The 21,813-nt window shown below is 44.8% G+C and overlaps 1 protein-coding gene across 6 annotated transcripts in view; it reads left to right on the forward strand.

Moving 5' to 3' along the window:
* LOC147102990 (C-Jun-amino-terminal kinase-interacting protein 4-like) overlaps window positions 1-21,813 on the forward strand; it is a 243,550-nt gene that overhangs the window by 113,430 nt on the left and 108,307 nt on the right. For 5 of the 6 annotated variants that reach the window (XM_085964001.1, XM_085964002.1, XM_085964003.1 and 2 more), the window contains exon 4: window positions 7,806-7,900. In XM_085964001.1, the coding sequence (XP_085820127.1) occupies window positions 7,806-7,900 (95 nt within the window). Of the gene's footprint in view, window positions 1-7,805; window positions 7,901-8,332; window positions 8,740-21,813 lie in introns of those variants that run through there. The other variant, XM_085964004.1, reaches the window with a different exon arrangement.

Consider the following 21,813-nt stretch of genomic DNA (forward strand, 5'->3'; position numbering starts at 1 on the left):
ATCGTAGGTGGAGAGCTCGATTCTCCATCTCAAAATCTTGTCATTCTTGATTTTGCCCTTCAGCTTGTTATTAAACATGAAAGCCACCGAACGCTGGTCGGTGAGGAGGGTAAATCGTTTGCCTGCCAGGTAGTGCCTCCAGCGCCGTACTGCCTCCACGATCGCCTGGGCCTCTTTCTCGACCGACGAATGTCGGATCTCGGGGCCCTGTAGGGTCCTTGAGAAGAAGGCCACTGGCCTCCCCTCCTGGTTTAGGGTGGCGGCTAAGGCGAAGTCGGATGCGTCGCTCTCCACCTGAAAGGGGATGGACTCGTCCACTGCGTGCATCGTGGCCTTGGCTATGTCTCCCTTAATGAGGGAGAAGGCCGCGCACGCCTCCTCCGTGAGGGGGAAGGAAGTGGCTTTCAGGAGGGGTCTGGCTTTGTCCGCGTAATTGGGTACCCATTGGGCATAGTAGGCGAAAAGCCCCAGGGTTCTCCTAAGTGCTTTAGGGCAGTGGGGGAGGGGTAGCTCCATGAGGGGGCGCATTCTTTCTGGGTCGGGGCCGATGATTCCGTTCTCCACTACGCAGCCGAGGATGGCAAGGCGCGTGGTGTTAAACACGCATTTCTCCTTATTGTAGGTGAGGTTCAGCCGTTGGGCCGTACGGAGGAATTTCTCCAGATTCGCGTCATGTTCCTGCTGGTCGCGGCCGCAGATAGTGACGTTATCTAGGTAGGGGAATGTAGCCTGCAGTTCGTTCTGGTCAACCATCTGGTCCATCTCCCTTTGGAAGACCGAGACCCCATTAGTGACACCGAAGGGGACCCTAAGGAAGTGGTATAGGTGCCCATTCGCCTCGAAGGCGGTATACTGGCGGTCCTCAGGGTGGATAGGGAGTTGGTGGTAGGCCGACTTCAGGTCGATGGTCGAGAATACTTTATACTGTGCAATCTGATTGACCATGTCAGATATGCGGGGGAGGGGGTATGCGTCCAGCTGGGTATATCTGTTTATGGTCTGGCTGTAGTCGATGACCAGGCGGTTTTTATCGCCGGTCTTTACGACTACGACCTGGGCACGCCAGGGGCTGCTGCTCCCCTCGATAATGCCCTCTTTCAGGAGGCGCCGCACCTCAGAGCTAATGAAGGCTCTGTCCCCGGCGCTATACCGCCTGCTTTTGGTAGCGACGGGTTTGCAGTCAGGGGTAAGGTTAGCAAACAGAGAGGGTGGCGGGACCTTGAGGGTGGAGAGGCTGCAGGTGTTACGCGGTGGGCGGTTTAACGTTTGCTGGTTGTTGACTGTGAGTGGGGGGAGGGGTCCACCGTATGCTAGGGTTACGCTTTGGAGGTGGGATTGGAAGTCCAGCCCTAGTAGGACGGCAGCGCAGAGATGGGGGAGGACGAGGAGTTTAAAGTTTTTATACTCCGTGCCCTTAACCGACAGGGTCACGACACAGTAGCCGCTGATGTCCGTGGCGTGGGACCTCGATGCCATCGAGATTCGGCTGCGCGTTGGTAGGACAGAGAGGGAGTAGTGGCTCACCGTGTCTGGGTGGATGAAGCTCTCCGTGCTTCCGCTGTCGAACAGGCAGGTCGTGGCGTGGCCGTTCACTTTGATGTCCATCATTGACTTGGACAGATGGTGCGGGCGGGCTTGGTCCAGGGTGACGGAAGCTAGTGTGTAGCTGAGCGAGTCGTTGTCATCTGCGGGCGAGGCGGTCGGGCGTGGTGAGTAAAATGGCGTCTCCCACGAGGTAGGGCCCCATGAGGCACTATTGGGGTCGGTTGCCTTAATCAAAGATGGCCGCCCCCATGACTCATGTGTGGGGATGCTGGCCTCAGTTGCCCTAAACGAAGATGGCCGCCCCCATAGTTCGCATGCGGCACTGCTGGCCTCTGAGGATCCGCTCCTGCAGGCCTTGGAGAAGTGGCCTTTCTTCAGGCAGGTTTTACCTATGGAGTTCTTGGCTGGGCAGCGCGACCTCGGGTGCTTCTCCTGGCCACAAAAAAAACAGCCGGCGGCCCGATCGCGGATGCCCGATGTCGGGGCCGGTGCCGGGGGTGGCGGGGCCGGTCGGGTCCGGGACGCCGACGCAGAGGTAGGTCCCGGGGGCGGCGCTGGGAAGGGTGCTGTGGTAGGGGTCGGGCCCGAGTCCCAGGGTCGCGAGCAGTACCTGGTGAATGCTTCCTGATCTTGGTGGGCCACTTCCAGGGAGATAGCGAGGGCTTCAGCTTTTTCCATGCTGAGGTCTTTAGCTTCCAGCAGTCTTTGCCGTGAGTACTCGGACCGTAGGCCTTTCAGGAATGCGTCGCGGATATTATCTTCAGTATTTTCGGCTGCCGACACCGATTTAAAGTCACAGTTCCTGGCGAGTGCATATAGCGCCTGTGAGAATTCGGCTACTGATTCTCCTGGCTGTTGCGGCCGTGATCTTAGGAGGTGCCTAGCGTACATGTAGTTTACCGGGGTCCGGTACTTCTGTTTCAGCAGGTTGATGGCGGTCTCGTAGGTAGTCATGTCCTCGATGAGAGTGTATACTCTCGGGCTCAGTTGTGCCTGCAGGACACTTAGTTTGGATGCCTGAGGGACGCTGGATTCTCTCAGGTATGATTCGAAGCAGACCAGCCAGTGTTTAAAGTCTGCGGCTGAGTTTGCTGCTCGTGGGTTCAGGTCCAGGTACGGCGGTCTGAGGGCTCGCAGCCAAGCTGGCTGGTGTGGCTGTGCTCCTGGGAGCTGCGCTGGTGGCTCCTCCGCCGGTTGTGACTCGTTGTCGGACATCATTAAATTTAGTCAATAAAATTGATATACCTATCAATTCCTCCAATAAAAGGCGAAGAGTTACGAAGGTGACTAAAGGTTTTTATTGACTAAATAACAGCCCACTCTCGTGGGTGATCCGATCCAAGCAGGAGGAATACCAGCCAGTCGCTCACCTTTATACCTGGCCTGGTGGGTGGAGCCAAGGCGGAGTCGGCAGTGGTCATCCCAGGTATAGCAGTGTGGCAAGAGGCGACCTCGTACCGTGATACAATAGTGGTCAGTGATACAGTTATAACGAACAGTGGTGAACAGTGCTAACTACTAACAGTGATACGATAGTGAACGTGGTTTACCACAGCCTGCAAGGGACCTACGCTTGACTTCACCAATCTTTTTCTCTTCACATATCTATAAAAGCTTTTGCAGTCAGTTTTTATGTTCCCTGAAAGCTTACTCTCATATTCAATTTTCCCCTTAATTAATCCCTTTGTCCTCCTTTGAATTCTAAACTGCTCCCAATCGTCAGGTTTACTGCTTTTTCTGGCCAATTTATATGTCCTCTCCTTGGATCTTATGCTATCCCTAATTTCCCTTGTTCGCCACGGTTGGATCACCTTTTTTGTTTTATTCTTATCCCAAACTGGGATGAACAAATTCTGTAGTTCATCCATGCAGTCTTTGAATGTTTGCCATTGCCTATCCACCATCAACCCTTTGAGTGACATTCCCCAATCAATCCTACCCAACTCGCGCATCAGACCATCGTAGTTTCCTTTATTTAAATTCAGGATCCTAGTCTCTGAGTCAACTACTTCATTCTCCATCTTAATGAAGAATTCGATCATATTATGATCACTCCGACCCAAGGGGCCTCGTACAACAAGATTGCTAATTAATCCTTTCATGTGGAGCATCATTGGTCCATGCTCCACATGAGCCTCCTCCCACCCCTCTTCATCTCACCCTGTCAGTATAACCTTCTATTGCTTTCTCCCTCATGTTTATCTAGCTTCCCCTTCAATGCATCTATGCTAGTGTCAGCCGTGGCTCAGTTGGTAGCACCCTCGCCTGAGTCAGAAGGTTGTGGGTTCAAATGCCACGCCAGAGACTTGAGCAGAAAAATCTAGGCTGACACTCCCAGGGCAGTACTGAGGGAGTGCTGCACTGTTGGAGGTGCCGTCTTTTGGATGAGATGTTAAACCCAGGCCCTGTTCGCTTTCTCAGGTGGACATAAAAGATCCCATGGCACTATTTCGAAGAAGAGCAGGGGAGTTATCCCCGGTGTCCTGGGGCCAATATTTATCCCTCAATCAACATCACATTGCTATTTGTGGGATCTTGCTGTGTGCAACTTGGCTGCTGCGTTTCCTACATTACAACAGTGACTACACTTCAACAGTACTTCATTGGCTGTAAAGTGCTTTGGGACGTCCAGTGGTCATGAAAGGCGCTATATAAATGCAAGTCTTTGCTTCGCTTTCTCTCTCTTTCACTCTTTCTTTCTCTCTTCGCCTCAACTATTCCTTGTGGTAGCAAGTTCCACATTCTCACCACTCTCTGGATAAAGAAGTTTCTCTTGAATTCCCTATTGGATTTATTAGTGACGATGGGTGAAACTAGAACTAGGGGGCATAGTCTTAGAATAAGGGGCTGCTCTTTCAAAACTGAGAGGAGGAGGAACTACTTCACTCAGAGGGTGCTAGGTCCATGGAATATGCTGCCCCAAAAAGCTGTAGAAGCTACATCATTACATAAATTTAAAACAGAAATAGACAGTTTCCTAGAAGTAAAGGGAATTAAGGGTTACGGGGAGCGGGCAGGAATTTGGACGAGTCTAGGTTCGGATCGGTCATGGCCCTGTGGGTAGCGGAGCGGGCCCAGGGGCCGTGTAGCCTGATCCTGCTCCTATTTCGTGTGTCTAATTCTGTTCGATTCAGGAGATGGTTCTGTGATAGTAGATTGGCGGTTAGGATCAGATCAGCCATGATCTTATTGAATGGCGGAGCAGGCTCGAGGGGCCGATTGGCCTACTCTTGCTCCTATTTCTTATGTTCTTATGACTATCTTGTATTGATGGCCCCTAGTTCTGCTCTCCATAATTAAATGATTTACCACCCGTCTATCCTTCTGAATTCTTTTATAGTCCTCTTAAGCTGTTTGCCAAGCCCTCTACTTTTGTGTTATCAGCAAACGTGGATATTGTGCTCCCTCTGCCCAAGTTCAAATCACTTTCATCGACTGAGAAGCGATGTACGCCACTTCTCGTCTTTCTCCAATTAACCGTAAAGGTTTTGTCTCCTCTTGCTACATTTCGTCTTACACCAGACACTTGAATTTTTGTAGCAAGCCTACTGTGACGTACCTTTATTGAATGCCTTTTGAAATGCCATATACCCAAACACTGCATTCCTGTTATCCATCTGTTAACTCTTTTATATAAAAAAAAAACCAATTACATTTGTCAAACACAACTTGCTCTTAAGGATATTCTTGCCTTAGAGGGAGTGCAACAAAGGTTCGCTAGACTGATTCCTGGGATGAGGGGATTGTCCTACGAGGAGAGATTGAGTAGACTAGGCCTATATTCCCTAGAGTTTAGAAGAATGAGAGGTGAGCTCATTGAAACATAAAATTCTTAAGGGACTTGACAGGGTAGATGCTGGGAGAATGTTTCCCCTGGCTGGGGAGTCCAGATCCAGGGCTCATAATCTCAGGATAAGGGGTCGGCCATTTTGGACTGAGATGACACAAAATGTCTTCACTCAAAGGGTTGTGAATCTTTGGAATTCTCTATCCCAGAGGGCTATGGATGCTCAGTCATTGAGATTCAAGACTGAGAGCGATAAATTTTTGGATACTAAGAGAATCGAGGGATATGGGGACTGGGCAGGAAGGTGGAGTTGAGGTAAGAGATCAGCCATGATCTTACTGAATGGCGGAGCAGGCTCGAGGGGCCAAATGGTCGACTCCTGCTACTATTTCTTGTGTTATGTTCTTAATAGTTTGCCTTTAAATCTAAGCATTATGCTGCAGCAGGATTTGTTGGGTATAATTGGTTTTCTTAGCTATTGGCATTTGTTACAAAAATGTCCTTTTGAAATGGAAAGCAACAGATTACCTCCACCAGGATCACCAAATAGTGGGGGAGCGCAGGATCAATGAGGGTGACGCCCCGTTACGTATGAACATTCATTTCAGCCAATCAATACAAACATAATGGTTCAGAGGGTGACATTAGTCAGGAGTATTCTCCTCAGTAAGTATGTCACTGAGCGTCATTCTCTTTACTCGCATTGTCGGGACTGAGCACACACTTACTGTATTTTTCTAAATTAGCTGATATTTGGGTGGGGGAGAAAAGATGGCAGCACTGAGTGAGCTCCCCCTGTCTGACATCATATCTGCTCTGTGACGTTTGTACAGGAGTCCCCTGTAAATGAAGATTTCTACCCCACGTTTAATGAAGATCAGGAAGGTGATTTGGGAATAGACTTGACCCTTGAGGATTTTGGTAGTAGAGTTGGGTTTCTGGTGCTGTGCTCAATGAAGAGGGGGTTTTGCCATCCTGATCCACTTGAGAAATAAGAACATAAGAAACAGGAGCAGAAGTTGTCCATTTGGTCCCTCGAGCTTTCTCCGCCATTCAATAAGATCATGGCTGATCTGATCTTGGCCTCACCTCCACTTTCCTGCCTGCTCCCCATAACCCGTGACTCCCTTACCATTCAAAAATCTGTCTATATCTGCCTTGAATATATTCAATGACTCCGCCTCCACGGCTCTCTGGGATAGAGAATTCCAAAGATTCACCACCCTCTGAGAGAAGAAATTCGTCCTCATCACCGTTTTAAATGGGTGACCTCTTACTCTGAAACTATGCCCCCTAGTCCTAGATTCCCCCACGAGGGGAAACATCTTCCCTGCATCTACCCTGTCAAGCCCCCTCAGAATCTTGTGTTTCAAGAAGATCACCTCTCATTCTTCTAAACTCCAATGAGTATAGGCCCAACCTGCTCAACCTTTTCTCATAAGACAACCCCTTCATCTCCGGAATCAACCTCGTGAACCTTCTCTGAACTGCCTCCAATGCAAGTATATCCCTCCTTAAATAAGGAGACCAAAACTGTACGCAGTACTCCAGGTGTGGTCTCGCCAACGCCCTGTACAGTTGTAGAAAGACTTCCCCCTTGCAATAAAGGCCAATATTCCATTTGCTTTCCCAATCTTACAAAGAATTACCGTGAACTTGAAGCAGTGGTCTGCTGTGTATAACGGAAGCATTATTTCATTCAGCACAGTAGGAGGCCATTCGGCACATCAAGCCTGTGCCGGCTCTCTGCAAGAGCACTTCAGCTCGTCCCAATCCCCCGCTTTTTCCCCGTAACCCTGCAAATTATTTTTCTTTCAGGCACTTAGCTAATTGCCTTGTGAAAACCACGATTGAGTCTGCCTCCCCCATCCTTTCAGGCAGTGCATTCCAGATCATAACCACTCACTGCGTAAAAAACTTTTTCCTCATGTCATTCCTCATTTTCCTCATTCTTAATTGGTGAATCGTGATGATGTTGGGGCACTCATATTGGCTGCAAAATGTATCAATTGTGATGGTATGAGGGAGTTGAGTTAATAACCAGTTGATCAGAAAATGAACTTGGGATGTTACAGCTGCGTTGGTGCCATTCCTTTCTCCCATTAACACCTCTAAGCCGTTGGCAGGATATCAGCACACTGTTCAAACGAAACAAATCTTCATTCTTTTTAACCAGTTTTTTAAAGAAAAAAGAGACCATGGTGACGCATCCTCAACTTTTTCCACTGAAAATGCAATGGGAGTTTGCCCGCCCCGCCCCCAAAAACACAAGTTTTTAAAGAAACAACTTCATAAAGGATTATACAATCTAAGTGATTCAAAGTAGAAAACATACAGCTGTGTAAAAGTCAGAGTACTGCAGCATCTATTATTTGTAAAACTAAGTGGCTTTAAGTTTCTAATAAAATGTCTATTCTTGAAACAAGAAAATGTTGATAAACCTGACATTTTTCCCCCTCCATCTTCATCACAGATGATCCACAATTACATGGAGCACTTAGAACGGACCAAACTTCACCAGTTGCTCGGGGCAGATCCGCAGGAACCGGGAGTGCACAGCAGAGTTAGGTAAGCATTTTCCCTTGCATTATCTCTCTTCCAGCAGAATAGAAAGATCGATGTGTTTCTGGAACATGTGATCAGTGACCCATTTGCCTAACGACAGCAGTGAACAATAGTTTGGCTGATGTCGGACAAGTGCATTGTATAATAAGTTGTTGCTGGGTAATAGGTTGGAATTAAAATAATTATGCTGAGAGCATGGATGTAATAGCTGTAAAATTGTTGGTAAAACAGCTTTTCGATCAAAAATTGATTGAAAGGGATAGTTTTAAACCTCGAAGTTTGTACTACTGGATATTCTATATAAGAGCTCAGTCTGGCTATTTGTGCTGAATGATGAGGGTTCCTTTTATGTGCATGTATTATGTAAGTGGTGGGTTTTTGCAGCCAATGAGCAGGGTAGCCGAGGGGGGATGGATAACGAAGCGATGGTTGCTAGTGCTGCAGCAGTGATGCTGAGGTGATCAGCTCCGTGGATTTTGAACATTAGCAGGATGATGTCATTCTGTGTGAGCTGCTGCAGAATGTAGCTCGCCGGCTGTGCTGATGGCATTGTTTAGTGTAGCCGCTTTTGTGGCCGTGCATGAGTGACACATTTTTCAGTCCAAGGATACACCCTCAACCCCTGTGTAACCTTCCCCACGGTGTTCTGGTCTCTGAGCACAACCATGCCAGCACAGAGCCATGAGTCCTGGTTGCATGCTTCTGTTTGTGTTTGGCTTTGTTGGCGGGGCGGTGGTCATTAATTCAGCTATCCTGGTGTCGCTATCTGTTCTGCTGCTTGTGCACTATTCCATTTCAACGGGCCTTCCAGCACTGACTCAGAATCTTCCAAGGAAAATCAGGTACTGACCAGCCCTGTGGCCTATCTCTTGTGTGCCTTTCTGATATCTTCCATGTTTATATGTGTCTACAGTATATCTATATTTCTCTCTCTCCTCTTCCCCTCCCCGTTACCTCCTACTTAGCAGCTTGTTAACATGCTTTTGTGTAAATGCATTGTGAGTAAGAGAGCACGTTCTACTTTGCGAGATTTTATTATGCCTTGTGAATTGTTTTTAAATACCCTCCGTTTTGAAAGCAGAATGTATTTGTTGAAAGTATTGAGGATTGTGATCATTGTTTTATTGTTTGTATCTGAATGAAAAAGCTGCTTGTTTCTGGAAATCTAAATCCAGTGAATGGTGGTGTTGTGCTCTGCATTCTGAGAGTAATGGTGCACGGGCTGGTCTGTGAAGGTAGTAGGCTAGTTCTATTTAGTAATAAATGCACTTTTTATTACTTTTCTGTTAGCAACAGTACATTATCTAGCTTGCAAATTAGTAGTAATATACAGTAACCAGCAATTTGTTTTCTAGTTAGTGAAGGTTTTAGTTGTGTGCATTTCCACAGTGCCTTGAAATAAGCCTCTTGCAGTAGTTTGTAAATCAGTCATTTTCTTTTGCGTAATAAGTTTCCTGATTTAACTGAATAAACAACGTAACTTTGTTTCAGTGTATTTATTGGAGTACTGCTCATGTTCAAATACTGTACTTTGGATAAGTGAAGGTGCGAGAATTTGTTAAAAATTTAAAGTGTAATTGGGTATGAAAGGCTTTACTAGCCTGCCACATGTTAACTTAAAGCAGTCAGTCTGCAAGTTTAACTGGCTTTCTGGACATAGTGCCGTTTTGAGGCGTACAAATGACACTTGTTCCTGTACTCGGGAACCTATTTTACAAATGCAATTGTAATTGTTCCATGTTGCGATTGAAAGATTTACATTTCTGAACTGCATTTCCTCTTGAAGTGTAATATCCAGTAAAGGTACACTTATTGGATAAGTTAAGGGTATAAGAGCTGGTAATTCTGGTGTTTTATGACTAGTTTGGATGTCAGCTGGTGAAGAAATAATATAACTATTAAACACGATAGCTTCAAAATATACCTAAAGAGTTAATATGCAAAGGATTAGGGTTGCCAGCGTGTCGATCATTCATGTGTAAACGTACACTGTGCGAGAAGAGTCACAGCCTAGAACTGCCCTGTTTGTGAGTTACAACCATTGCCAACAGGGAGAGTTGAATATTCAAGTTGCAGTGTCGATGTATCCATCTGGGTTAATCATTAAGTTGTACGTTAAATTAATTTTATAATTCTGAGAGTGAGTTATAAAGAGGCGTCAGCAACTTTGTCATTAACCAGTTGTGGACTTGAACAGTGTCATTTAAACCCATGATGTTCGTAATGTGGCCTGGGAGCTACTTGTGATTCACATTCTCCCATCCGTGGCCTCCGGTCCGGGAGACTTGCTAATCAATGTGTGCCTGGGCCTTTGTCAGCTTTCCAAATGAGATATTGCTGAACCTGGGACAGATAGATATAAAAAGGATGTAGCTGGATAGATACTGGGATTATGGCCCTCAACAATTTCCTACAACTTGGAGTAAAGTTCCTAGCAGAGTGCAAATGTTGTGGCTGCATTCTGCTATCAAGACTTGAACAAAACATTAATAAATTGTTTCTTAACCTGTCCCATTACCATCTCCTCGTGCCTTGAATATCTCTCAATGTCTCTTAATCTCTTCCGCCTTCTATCCTCTCACAGACCTTCCCTTTTGTTCTTTCATCCCTCCCCTCTTTCCCAGCCCCTACACTTGCTTAAAAATCTCTTCCATTTCCTGCTTTTTCCCAGTTCTGACGAAAGGTCATCGACCTGAAACGTTAACTCTGTTTCTCTCTTCACAGATGCTGCCTGACCTGCTGAGTATTTCCAGCATTTTCTGTTTTTATTTCAGATTTCCAGCATCTGCAGTATTTTCTTTTTGTATTAATAAATGGTGCTGGATGGCGTATTCAGTTGCACTTGTTTTGTTTTATTGTTTTGCTAAATTTTTGGAGGGGTTGGGAGGGGAGGGGTGTTTGGGTTGAGTTAAGTGACCTTGCTTGCATGATTTTTACACTCGAGCTAATACTTTCCCATGCTGAGACAGTTGTTTTTGCCTCGGTCTGACAATGGTGGTTGAGCTAATGTTATGATGTTGGACGCAGTTATGCACTGTTGCATGCAATGTGCTCAGTATTAATGTGTCGTGAAGGACAAACCAGGAACAGACATCTATGTTCCTTGGATTTTTGCCAGTGGATGTTGTGCAGCAAAAGTGGAAAATTAATCTAGGTACGTACAGGAGGAAATCTTTTACAACTAATTTTGTAGTGCTTGATAGAAGCACTGTTCTCCTAAACTTGCTCATCTTGTACCCTTCCTTGGCCTTTTGCTATATTTCTCACCTTGCTTCATCATAGGCAGCACCCTCACTGGTTCTTTAGTGGTCAGTTTTAATTGCTACAATTGTAGATGCAATGAGTGCATATACATTTCAAACAGTAGAGGCTTCAATTCATTCCCACACTAACGGAAAAGGGTTTGAGACAGTTAAAAACATATAGGAAGCTACAGATGGCCATCGAATCTGGTGTGGCATATCGGTCTAATAAGTTCAAACTTTGGTTCAATTTTGGTGGCAGTCATTGTTGAAAAGTCACTGGGAAGCAAATCGGGGTCACCAAGGGCAGAGAATTATTGGATGCTTTGGAACCAAACCTCTTCCAGTACTTCTGTTATAGGATATGTTATCAGTTGCCATGATTTTGTAAACCACACTTTTATTTCCACTTGTGAACAAATACAGGCACAGGAAACTTTGTGCTATCCGGCACCGACGGGACCGAGCTACTACCGATTTTTTAAAAGCTCCGGATGCCTGAGCGGGTTGTCTACCCAGGCTATATTTAACAAAGAAAAATTTAAAAATCAAGAAATGTGCAACATACAGTAATTGGGTACTGTACTCACCTACAGAATGTTGTGTTAAATGGATGGTGAAAGATACTTGATTAAGTACAGTACTGCCAGTTGATGGTAATCCATAACTCTTTATTAACTTAACAGTAAAACAAATCTTATAAACGACTGCAGTGCACCAAAACTTAAACGACTGTACAGTACAGTATAAAGTACTGTACGGTGGTTGACTGTACACTTATTCCAAGACAACTATTTCATCAGGAATATCCATGCCAGCTGGGTCATCAGGATCATGCACTTCAACAGATTCTTCAGGCACTTCCACTGCTCGAACTCTTTTGGAAGGTTTCTTAAACATGTCCCGGATGTCTGCTTGCTTCGTGGACGCTTGCCTTTTTTGTAGAAAGTTGGAATGCAGAACATGGAGCTGCATAACTTCTTGGGCAGAATAGCAAGAATGGCTTTCAGCAAATATAAGTAATCCTTCAAAATATTCTGCAGCTTTAGCCCAAGAAACCTTTCTCACTTCATAAATCTCATCCTCGTCAGTTTCCATCACACTTCCTTTTTTTTCTTTGGATTCAAAACATTATCCATTACTTCATCATCGCTTAGCGAATGCACAACAGCAACTTCTCTATCTGCATCAACCCACTGCTGAATATCACATTCACTGAGGTGACGTAGAGGGTTTGCTGGGCCTACATCATTCACCATGTCAGCCATTTCCATTACTGCAGTCTTCCACGGACTAAGATTGAACCCATGAAATTCCTCCTCTGAAGAAGAACCTTCAGCAAAAATTACAGAAGGCAACAATTTGCACCAGGCTTGTCTCAAAGTGTGACCTTTCACCAATTTCCAGGAACATGCAACATTAAAGATGGCATCTTTAAGATTGTATGCCTTCTGAAATGCTTGTATACCTGTAGGAAGTCTTTCTTGTAATGACACTTCAGATTTTGGATAATGCCCTGGTCCATGGGTTGTATGAGAGAAGTTACATTTGGTGGCAAATAAATGGTGAAAATATTTCCCGAAACCAACTTTGATTTATGCGGATGGGCTCTACAATTATCAAGCAATAAAATGCATTTGCTATCTTCAGGTTTCCCTATTCTACGGAAATGTCCCCTCACAGATGGAACAAAAGTATGATGGAACCAATTTGAAAAGATTTCCTTATCCATCCAAGCATTTGCTTGAGCTTTGTACTCAGCAGGTAAGTGCTTCACATTCTTCAATGCACGGGGATTTTTATACTTCCCAATGACGAGAAGTTTAACCTGGTGTGATCCAGCAGCGTTTGCACATGTTAGCACGGTTACACGATCCTTATTTTTCTTGTAACCTGCAGCATTAGCCTCACTAGCCCCAGCAAGTGTTGATTCTGGCAAACACCTCCAAAATAAGCCAGTTTCATCGGCATTGTATATCTGTGCTGGCGACAAATTATGTTGCTTCACAATCTGATTGAAATATTCGCAGTATTCTTCTGCGGCGTCGTGATCAGCTGATTTCTTCTCCCCGGAAACATTGAGTCGTCGTATCCCGTGCCGTGCCTTGAAGCATGATAGCCATCTATCAGAGAAAGCACACTTCTCAGTGAGCTCCATCTTTGCATAGAAATCCTTCCCTTTCTCGATTTAGCATGGGTCCGGAAATTGGAACACCCTCTGAACGCTTCAGACAAAACCACTCGTAAAGCACGGTATCCAGCTCTTCAAGCTTAGGCTTATGAAGCGTGTGCCGTTTCTCTACACTGTTAGGTGTCTCTGAGCTTGCATAAAACTTGAGCAGCTTATCCTTCTGCGCTTTGATGTCGTACATTGTTGACGAACCGATTTTGAATTCATTCATAATGTGCGCATGCTTCGCTCCCAATTCTAGTCGTTTACATATATCGATTTTCTGCTTTAAAGTTAACACCATTCTCTTCCTTTTGGTTGGATGATCTTTTGGGATTTCCATAATTCAACCCAATGAGTTGTAACAACGTTGGAGAAACACAGTACTGGAACCCTGAAAAATGACTGATCAGAAGAGGCTATCCGGCAGCATAGGAGAGTGAGACTCCACATGCAGGGTTTCTGAGGTGTTCCGACTTCCGATAGCACCAAGAGGCCGAGTAGTGGCAGTTTGGAGAACTACCCCCACTGACTAACTCGGCAACCGTTGGAGGCTCGGACTCGTAACCGGCAACATTGCCGGTTACTGAGGTGCGGTTTTCGGAGCGCGGTTTTGCCGGTAGCTCGAGAATGCTGGATTCCTGACCTCTGGACAGCACAAAGTTTCCTGTACTTGGATTTCTATAGAAACTTGTGGTCAAAATGCTTCAGTTCTTCACACAATTACTGTTTGAAGTGCAGTGCCATACTGTTCAGCAACTTTCTACAAATCGCCATCAGGTTAACAACCAGCTATCTGGGATTTTCTTTAGTTGGTATTAGTTGAAGAAGGCATGTCGGCAAGAATATCAGGAGAACTTCCTGTTTAAATATTTATGTAAGTGGGCAAAACTATGGCAGATGGAGTTCAATGTAGAGGAGTGTGAGGTCATCCACTTTGGATCCAAGAAAGACAAGTTAGACTATTTTCTTAATGGTGAGAGACTAGAAAACTGTGGAGCAGTGAAGGGATTTGAGTGTGCGGGTACATAAGTCATTAAAAACTAGTGCTCGGGTACAAAAATAATCCCAAAAGTCTCATGAAATGTTGGCCTTTGTCCCAAGTGGGTTGCGATACCAAGGAGAGGAAGTTCTGCTTCAGTTATACAGAACCATGGCCAGACCCCATCTGTTCAGTTGTGGGCACCATACTTCAGCAAAGATGTATTGATATGGAGGGGGTACAGTGCTGATTTACCAAAATGACACCAGGGCTTAAAGGGTTAAATCATGACTACAGGTTGCGTAAACTGGGCTTGTATTCCCTTGAGTTTAGAAGGTTGCGGGGTGATCTAATCGAGGTGTTTAAAATGATAAAAGGATTCAATAGTATTGTCTTGGGTAATATTACCCCTTAACTGACATCAGTTTTAAAAAAAACAGATTATCTGGTCATTATCACATTGCTGTTTGTGGGACCTTACTGTGTGCAGATTGACTGCCACGTTTCCTGCATTAGAAAATTGGATTTGAAAATGATTTAATTGGTTGAAAAGCAACTTGGGATATCCTTAGGTTGTGAAAGGTGCTATATAAATGCAAGTTCTTTTTTTTTTTTAAACATACAAAGAAGTTTTTTTTCTTCTGCTGGGGAAATCTAGAACAAGGGGGCACAATCTTAAAATGAGAACTAGGCCATTTAAGAGTGAAATTAGGAAACACTTTCCGCACACAGGGTGGTGAAAATGTGGAATTTTCTCCCCAAAAGACTGTAGTTGCTGGGTGAATTGAAATTTCCAAAACTTGATATAGATTTTTGTCGGGTAAGGGTATTACGGGATATGGATCAAAGGTGGGTAAACTAAGTTGAGATACAGAGCAGCCATGATCTATTTGAATGGTGGAACTCGGGCTGAATGGCCTACTCTTGTTCCTATGATCACATTGTGCCATGGGATCTTTAAGAATGTCTTGAAACAGCAAATTAAGCAGACTGCTGTTTTATGTCATGTTCAAAGGATGACACCTCTGCCAACGCACCACTCCTTCACTACTATACTGAAGTGTCAATCTGGATTGAGCTCATATCATAGTGTTGAGCATAAACCCACAACCTTCTGATCCAAAGGTGATATTGCAGCCAGCTGAGCCAAGCTCTTTAGTGGTTGGCTTGTGCAGACCACCTTTGGCTCCTGGTTTTGTTTAGAACTGTTTTCACCTTAGTGAATTTTTTGAAGAGCTAACAGAGCTAACAGAGCTCCCCAGACACCCTTCATTTCAAAGCCTTTCAGACCCAAGAGCTAAACCCAGAAAAGAGTCCCCTGAGTCAGCTGCTACGGAAACTAAGTACTCAGCCGGACCCTGACCAGCCCCAGACCAACACAGCCGCCCAAACACCAATCCGAGTGAACCAAATCATTAAAAAATGCAAAGAAACCTACCTGGAACATTGGAACAAAATAACCGAAAGCCAAAGCAGATTAGAATGTTACCGGGCCCTAAAAAGAGAATATAAACTGGCAGACTACCTCACGACCATCAGAGACACAAAACAGAGACAGACCCTCACCAGGTACAGACTAAGCGACCACCAACTGGAAATTGAAAAAGGCAGATACAAGAAATCCTGGCAGCCTAGAGAGAATAGAATATGCGATCAATGTCTGGCTGGCGAGGTTGAAACAGAAATGCATTTCCTCCTAAAATGCGAAAAATTCAACACATCAAGAAACATATTATTCAACAAGCTAAGCCAAACAACCCCAGATTTCAAGGAATTGGATGATCTGTCAAAATTGAGATTAGTCCTAGGAGAAGGAGACAGACCATACCTTGGGGCCAAATATGTAACAACATGTCACAACCTGAGGACTGTTTAAAATTAATATTGAACGTACCAAATGAAGTACAAAGACTGTTTAAAATTAATATTGTTTAAAAGTAATATTGTATGTACCCAACAAATGTCAAATCGATTGACACCTACAGAATGTTGGAAAACTGTACCTTTTTGCTATGTAAGCTTTGGCAATATGGTTCTCTGTAAACTTTCATGCCAATAAAGCATTTTAATTGGAATTGGAATTGGAATTGGAGTAGACAATGGTAATGCAGTAGATGTAATTTATCTAGATTTTCAAAAGGTTTTTGATAAGGTACCACATAATAGACAAATGAATAAGGTCAGAGAATGCAGAATCGGGACAAGTAGCAGAATGGATTGCTGGCTGGCTTCAAGACAGAAAGCAGAGAGTGGGAGTAAAGGGTAGCTATTCACAGTGGCAGAAGGTGGGTCGTGGTGTTCCACAAGGATCAGTGCTTGGGACCACTTGCTGTTCACAATTTATATTAACGATTTAGATTTTGGAATCAAAAACACAATTTCTAAATTTGCGGATCACACCAAATTGGTTTTGGGGGGGGGGGGGGGATAGTCAATACTGAGGAGGACTGCAACAAATTACAGGAGGACATTAATAAACTTGCAGAATGGGCAAATAATTGGCAAATGAAGTTCAACACCGATAACTGTGAGGTATTACATTTTGGTAAGAAGAATAGGGAGGTCACTTATCAGTTGGAGGGTGCGAGTCTAGGTGGGGTAGAGGAACAAAGTACAAATACACAAATCGCTAAAAGTTGCGACACCGGTTAACAAGCCCATAAAAAAAGCAAACCAAGCACTAGGGTTTATTTCTAGAGGGATAGAATTGAGAAGTAGGAGTTATGCTAAACCTTTATCGAACCTGTATCCTGTGGAGGCTCAGTCGTTGAGTATATTCAAGAAGGAGATCGATAGATTTTTGAATATTAAGGGAATCGGAGGATATGGGGATAGTGCAGGAAAGTGGAGATGAGGTAGAAGATCAGCCAAATGGCCTACTCCTACTCCTGCTCCTATTTCTTATGAACCTTGGTTAGACCACAGTTCGAGTACTGTGTACAGTTCTGGTCACCATATTATAAATAGGATATAGAGTCACTGGAGAGGGTGCAGAGAAGATTTACAAGGATGCTACCAGAAATGCAAGGGTATACAGAGAGAATGTTTCCACTTGTGGGGAAGAGCATAACTAGAGGCCATCAATATAAGATAGTCACCAAGAAATCCAATAGGGAATTCAGAAGAAACTTCTTTACCCAAAGAGTGATGAGAATGTGGATCTCGCTACCACAGGGATTGGTTGAAGTGAATAGTATCGATGCATTTAAGGGGAGAAGGGAATAGAGGGTTACACTGATAGATTTAGATGAGGAAAGAAGGGAGGAGGCTCGAGTGGAGCATAAACACCGGCATCGACTGGTTGGGCCAAATGGCCTGTTTCTGTGTTGTATGCCCTATGTTTTGCAGACAGCACATAAACTCCGATGGCTTCGAGGCCTTTGCCCGTGCAGTTCTTGAGCAGGTGCCAAGAGGTGTTGAAAGCAGACTGCAATAATTTGCCTATCAATTTCAAAAAAATTCCCCTCCCACCCCAAGGTAGTACCAGGCCTCTGATTTGCTTTAACACAACAGTTCAGGTTTCTGTGTGATGAATTACTGATGTGTACTTGCACTCTGGCACAGCACATAGATGCTCCAACATGCTTAAACCCAGTTGCATCCATTACATAGGCTCTTCATATTAAGAGACATTTTAGATTTATAGTTGGTTTGTTTTGGTCAGTGTTGATGTAGTCATCCACTCTGTAAGCAAGTCTGAGTGTGAACTACTTTTTCCCCCATTTTTAACTTGAAACGTAACTGGAAATTATTGTAATGTACATGAGACGTGGAACGTGCCCATTTGTCTTGCCCCCTCCCTGTTATGGTTTCCCACTGTGAGTAGAAGATCCAAAGTGAAACAGCAAATTCACATTTCTTTATACAATAATAGCTGGCTAGTGCTGCTAATATATTTAGCCCCTGAACTGTGCTGCATTCTTGATGCACACTCAGCCCATTATTTCCGTTAATCATAGGCTCACAGGTTCAGAAAGGACTTTTGCTCTTTGCAGAAGTAATATTTGAAATAGTAGCTATCTGCATTTGGTTGAGTCTGTACGGTCAGCTAGGTAAGCTCCTACAGCAAGGATTTGATTAGACTTGGAAGATGAAAATATCGGCATGCACGAATCACCTGAGAGTCTCCATGGAAACTCGTTTAAACGGCACCTAAATATCCGGAATTCTTTATTAACCGGCAAAATTCATACTCCGAAAACACCTCAATTACCGGAAATGTTGCCGAGTCTGAGTCTCTCACAGTGGCCGAGTTAGTCAGTGGGGGTAGTTCTCCAAACTGCCTCTACTCGGCTTCTTGGCACTGTCAGAAGTCCGAACACCTCAATAACAGGAGTCTGACTCTTTGTTTGTTAAAACTAGCCTCGGTAGGTAATCCTCTCCGTCACCCGGAATTTTTAATCAACCGGCACCATCCCGGTCCCGTCGGTGCCGGATACCAGAGAGTTTCCTGTACCCCATATGTGCTCCCTTCAAAAGGTCTCTTCATTTATATGTTGTATGGTTTGAAGTTGCTAACTCCAGGAGTCAATGTCTTGACGAGCAAGTACATTCCGGGGGAGTGGGACTAGCTGAAGTGCTCCTGCAGAGAGCCGGCATGGGCTCGTCAGACTGAATGGCCTCCTTCTGTGCTGTAACCATTGTATGATCCCTTCAGATGTTCCCAGCTACTTCTTTAGTATCTTTACAAGTTGTTTTTGCAGAGTTCCACCATGTACTCTTCTATCTCCTCCATTTCAACTGTCAGCCCAAAACATGTTGGTTTCTTGACCCCTTTGAGCACATCTTCTTCATTACATTGGTGTTGCTGTGAAGGATCCCTTTTCAAAACAGTGAGCTGCTTTGTTTGCAATTTTTGAGGGTTTTTTTGCAGCATCATTTGGCTTCTGAAATGAAAGGAGGATAAAGATCCTGAAAGAACTGGTAAATGAGTATTATTAAACTGAATACCTGGAACACAGCTCAGTATGTATGTGCTAGTGCAGATATTTATCTCCAGTTACCTTTCTAAAATTTACATTGGTGCAACAGTACTACTGAGGTTGGGCTTGTAGCATATTACTGGGAGAACTTCACTCTCGAACTTGACTCTAACCCATGCTTTACCTCACCTGGGTGCCTCGTGTGATTCTAGGGGGTAAAATTGATCTTGATGAAAAAACTGGAGAATTCCTGTTCTCCATAATTGATGAAATTTGAGTATTTGTATTGCTCGGTGATTAAGTTGTGAAATGGGCCTGTATTTATATGCACACATCCCATTGAAAATAGTGCTAGAACAGAAGTTTGTGTTGTTCCCTGCCAGATGCATATCTCCAGTCTATTTGGATAGGTATCAGATGTTGTCACCATGATTCCATAAATCTCTCTGTCTTAGAGAGATTCCATAAATATGCAATGAATGGCTATAAGAAAAAAAAATCTTCTCTGGAAGTCAGTGACATTGGCACAGTTGCATTTGTTACCCATCCCCAGTGTCCTGAAAAGATGGTGGTGGGCCTTCTTGAACTGTTGCAGGCCCTGTGGTGGTGATGCTCCCACAATGGTGTTAGGTAGGGAATTCCAGGATATTGATTCCGTGATAATGTTGGAATAGCAATAAGGCTGGTCCAGTTCAGCTTCTGGTGAGTTGCCACCCCACAGACGTTGATGGTGGGAGACTCTGTGATGGTGTTGTCATTGAACGTCAAGTGGAGATGGTTGGGTTTCTCCTTTTATGAGATGATTATTACCTGGCACGTATGTGGCATTAATGTTACCTGCCACTTGTCAGCCCATTCCTGGAAGTCAGCTACTCTCCTGGCATTCAGCTCTTGCATCTAATTCTGGATCAAGGCTGTGATGAAGTTTAGCGCTGAATGGTATCAGTGAACAGATTATTGCCATGTAGGTATTGCTTGATGGCACTCTAACCCCTTTCATCATTTTATCAGTGATTGAGAGGAGGCTGATAAGGTGGTAATTGGCGAGGTTATAGTTACCCTGTTTCTTGTGGATAGATTATACCTAGGCAGTCCGTTGTCAGGCCCCGACAACATCCCGGCTATCTTGCTGAAGACTTGTGCTCCAGAACTAGCCACGCCTCCAGCCAATTAGGGATGGGCAATAAATGCTGGCCTTGCCAGCGACACCCACATCCCATAAACACATTTTTTTTGAAATGCCAGTGTCTTGGCTGCACAGGAACAGCTAGGCTGGGGAAGTGGTTAGCTCTGGTGCATAAATCTTCAGCACTACATCCGGCATGTTGTCGAGGCCCATAGCCATTGCTGTGTCCAGTACTGTCAGCCACCACTTAATGTCATGGGAACCTTGGGAGGAAGTCGAGTGAGATCACCCACTCAACACTTTTGGCTAAGGACACTTGCAAACAGTTCAGCATCATATCTTGCACTCGTGTGCTGGGCTGCACTGTGGGTTAAGGATGGGAATGTTCATGGAGCCTTTTCCTCCTCTTCCTTGCCTGATTGTCCACCACCATTCTCGATTGGCTCTGTCTATAGCATGCTGCTTTTGGTGTTTACCATGCAGGTAGCCCTGTGTGGTAATTTCACTCAGTTGATACCTCATTCTTGGGTGTTCTCGTGCTCCTGGTGTGTCCTTATACACTCCACATTTCTACAGCTGTTGTTGGCCCACAGTGCTTCCAGATCTGTCCTTCGTTTGTACCGTGCTACAAGGTAGAGGATGTTCTTACAGTGGAGATCACAGGTTCTCTTTACAAAGACTGCACGGTGGTCTTTTCTACCATGTTGTCGTGAGCCTGCGACGGACAGGTTGGATAGGACGAGGTTAAATAGATTATTTCTTTGTCTTGGTTCCCTCCCCACCTGCCAAGTACTCCGTCTGACAGCTGTGTCCTTCAGAACTCGGCCAGGTTAGTCAGTAGCGGTATTACTGAGCCACTCTTGGTGGTGAGCATTGAAATCCCCCACCTAGAGTGCATTCTGTGTCCTTCCTACAGAGCTTCTTCCAACTGATGTTCAACATAGAGGAATACTGATTAGTCAGTAGAGTTGGGGGGACAGTAGTCAGTAGAGTTGTGGGGACAGTAGTTAATGATCAGCAGGAGGTTTCTTCGACCTTTTCATGATGTTCGCAGTCACCAACTGTATATTAATGAGACCCCTCCTCTGGCTGGAGGAGTCTGGGATGTTGGCTGATAGATATGATTCTGAGTACGGCTATGTTAGGCGGTTACTTGATTAGTCTGTGGGACAGATGTTAGTGCGGAAGACTTTGCAGATTGATTGGGTTGAGATTGGCTTAGTCTTAGACTAATACAGTGCCTGGATCATCCGTTTTTCTCATTACTGAAGTTTGCAGTGATTGTTTACAATGGGATGGCTTGCTAGGGCATTGAATCAATCACATGGTGTGGGACTGCCGTCACATATGGGCCTGACTAGGTAGAGGTGGCAGTCTCCCTCCCTGCAGGACAGTCAGAAGCTGTCATGGTTATTTTTCTGGTGCTAACCCACCGATTAGCTGATTTGTTGCCATGGTGCTATTTGCATTCACG

Source organism: Somniosus microcephalus, chromosome 21, assembly GCF_052327205.1.
Source record: "Somniosus microcephalus isolate GS21.2 chromosome 21, FLI_Smic_1.0, whole genome shotgun sequence".
In the NCBI taxonomy this organism is placed as follows: Eukaryota; Metazoa; Chordata; class Chondrichthyes; order Squaliformes; family Somniosidae; genus Somniosus; species Somniosus microcephalus.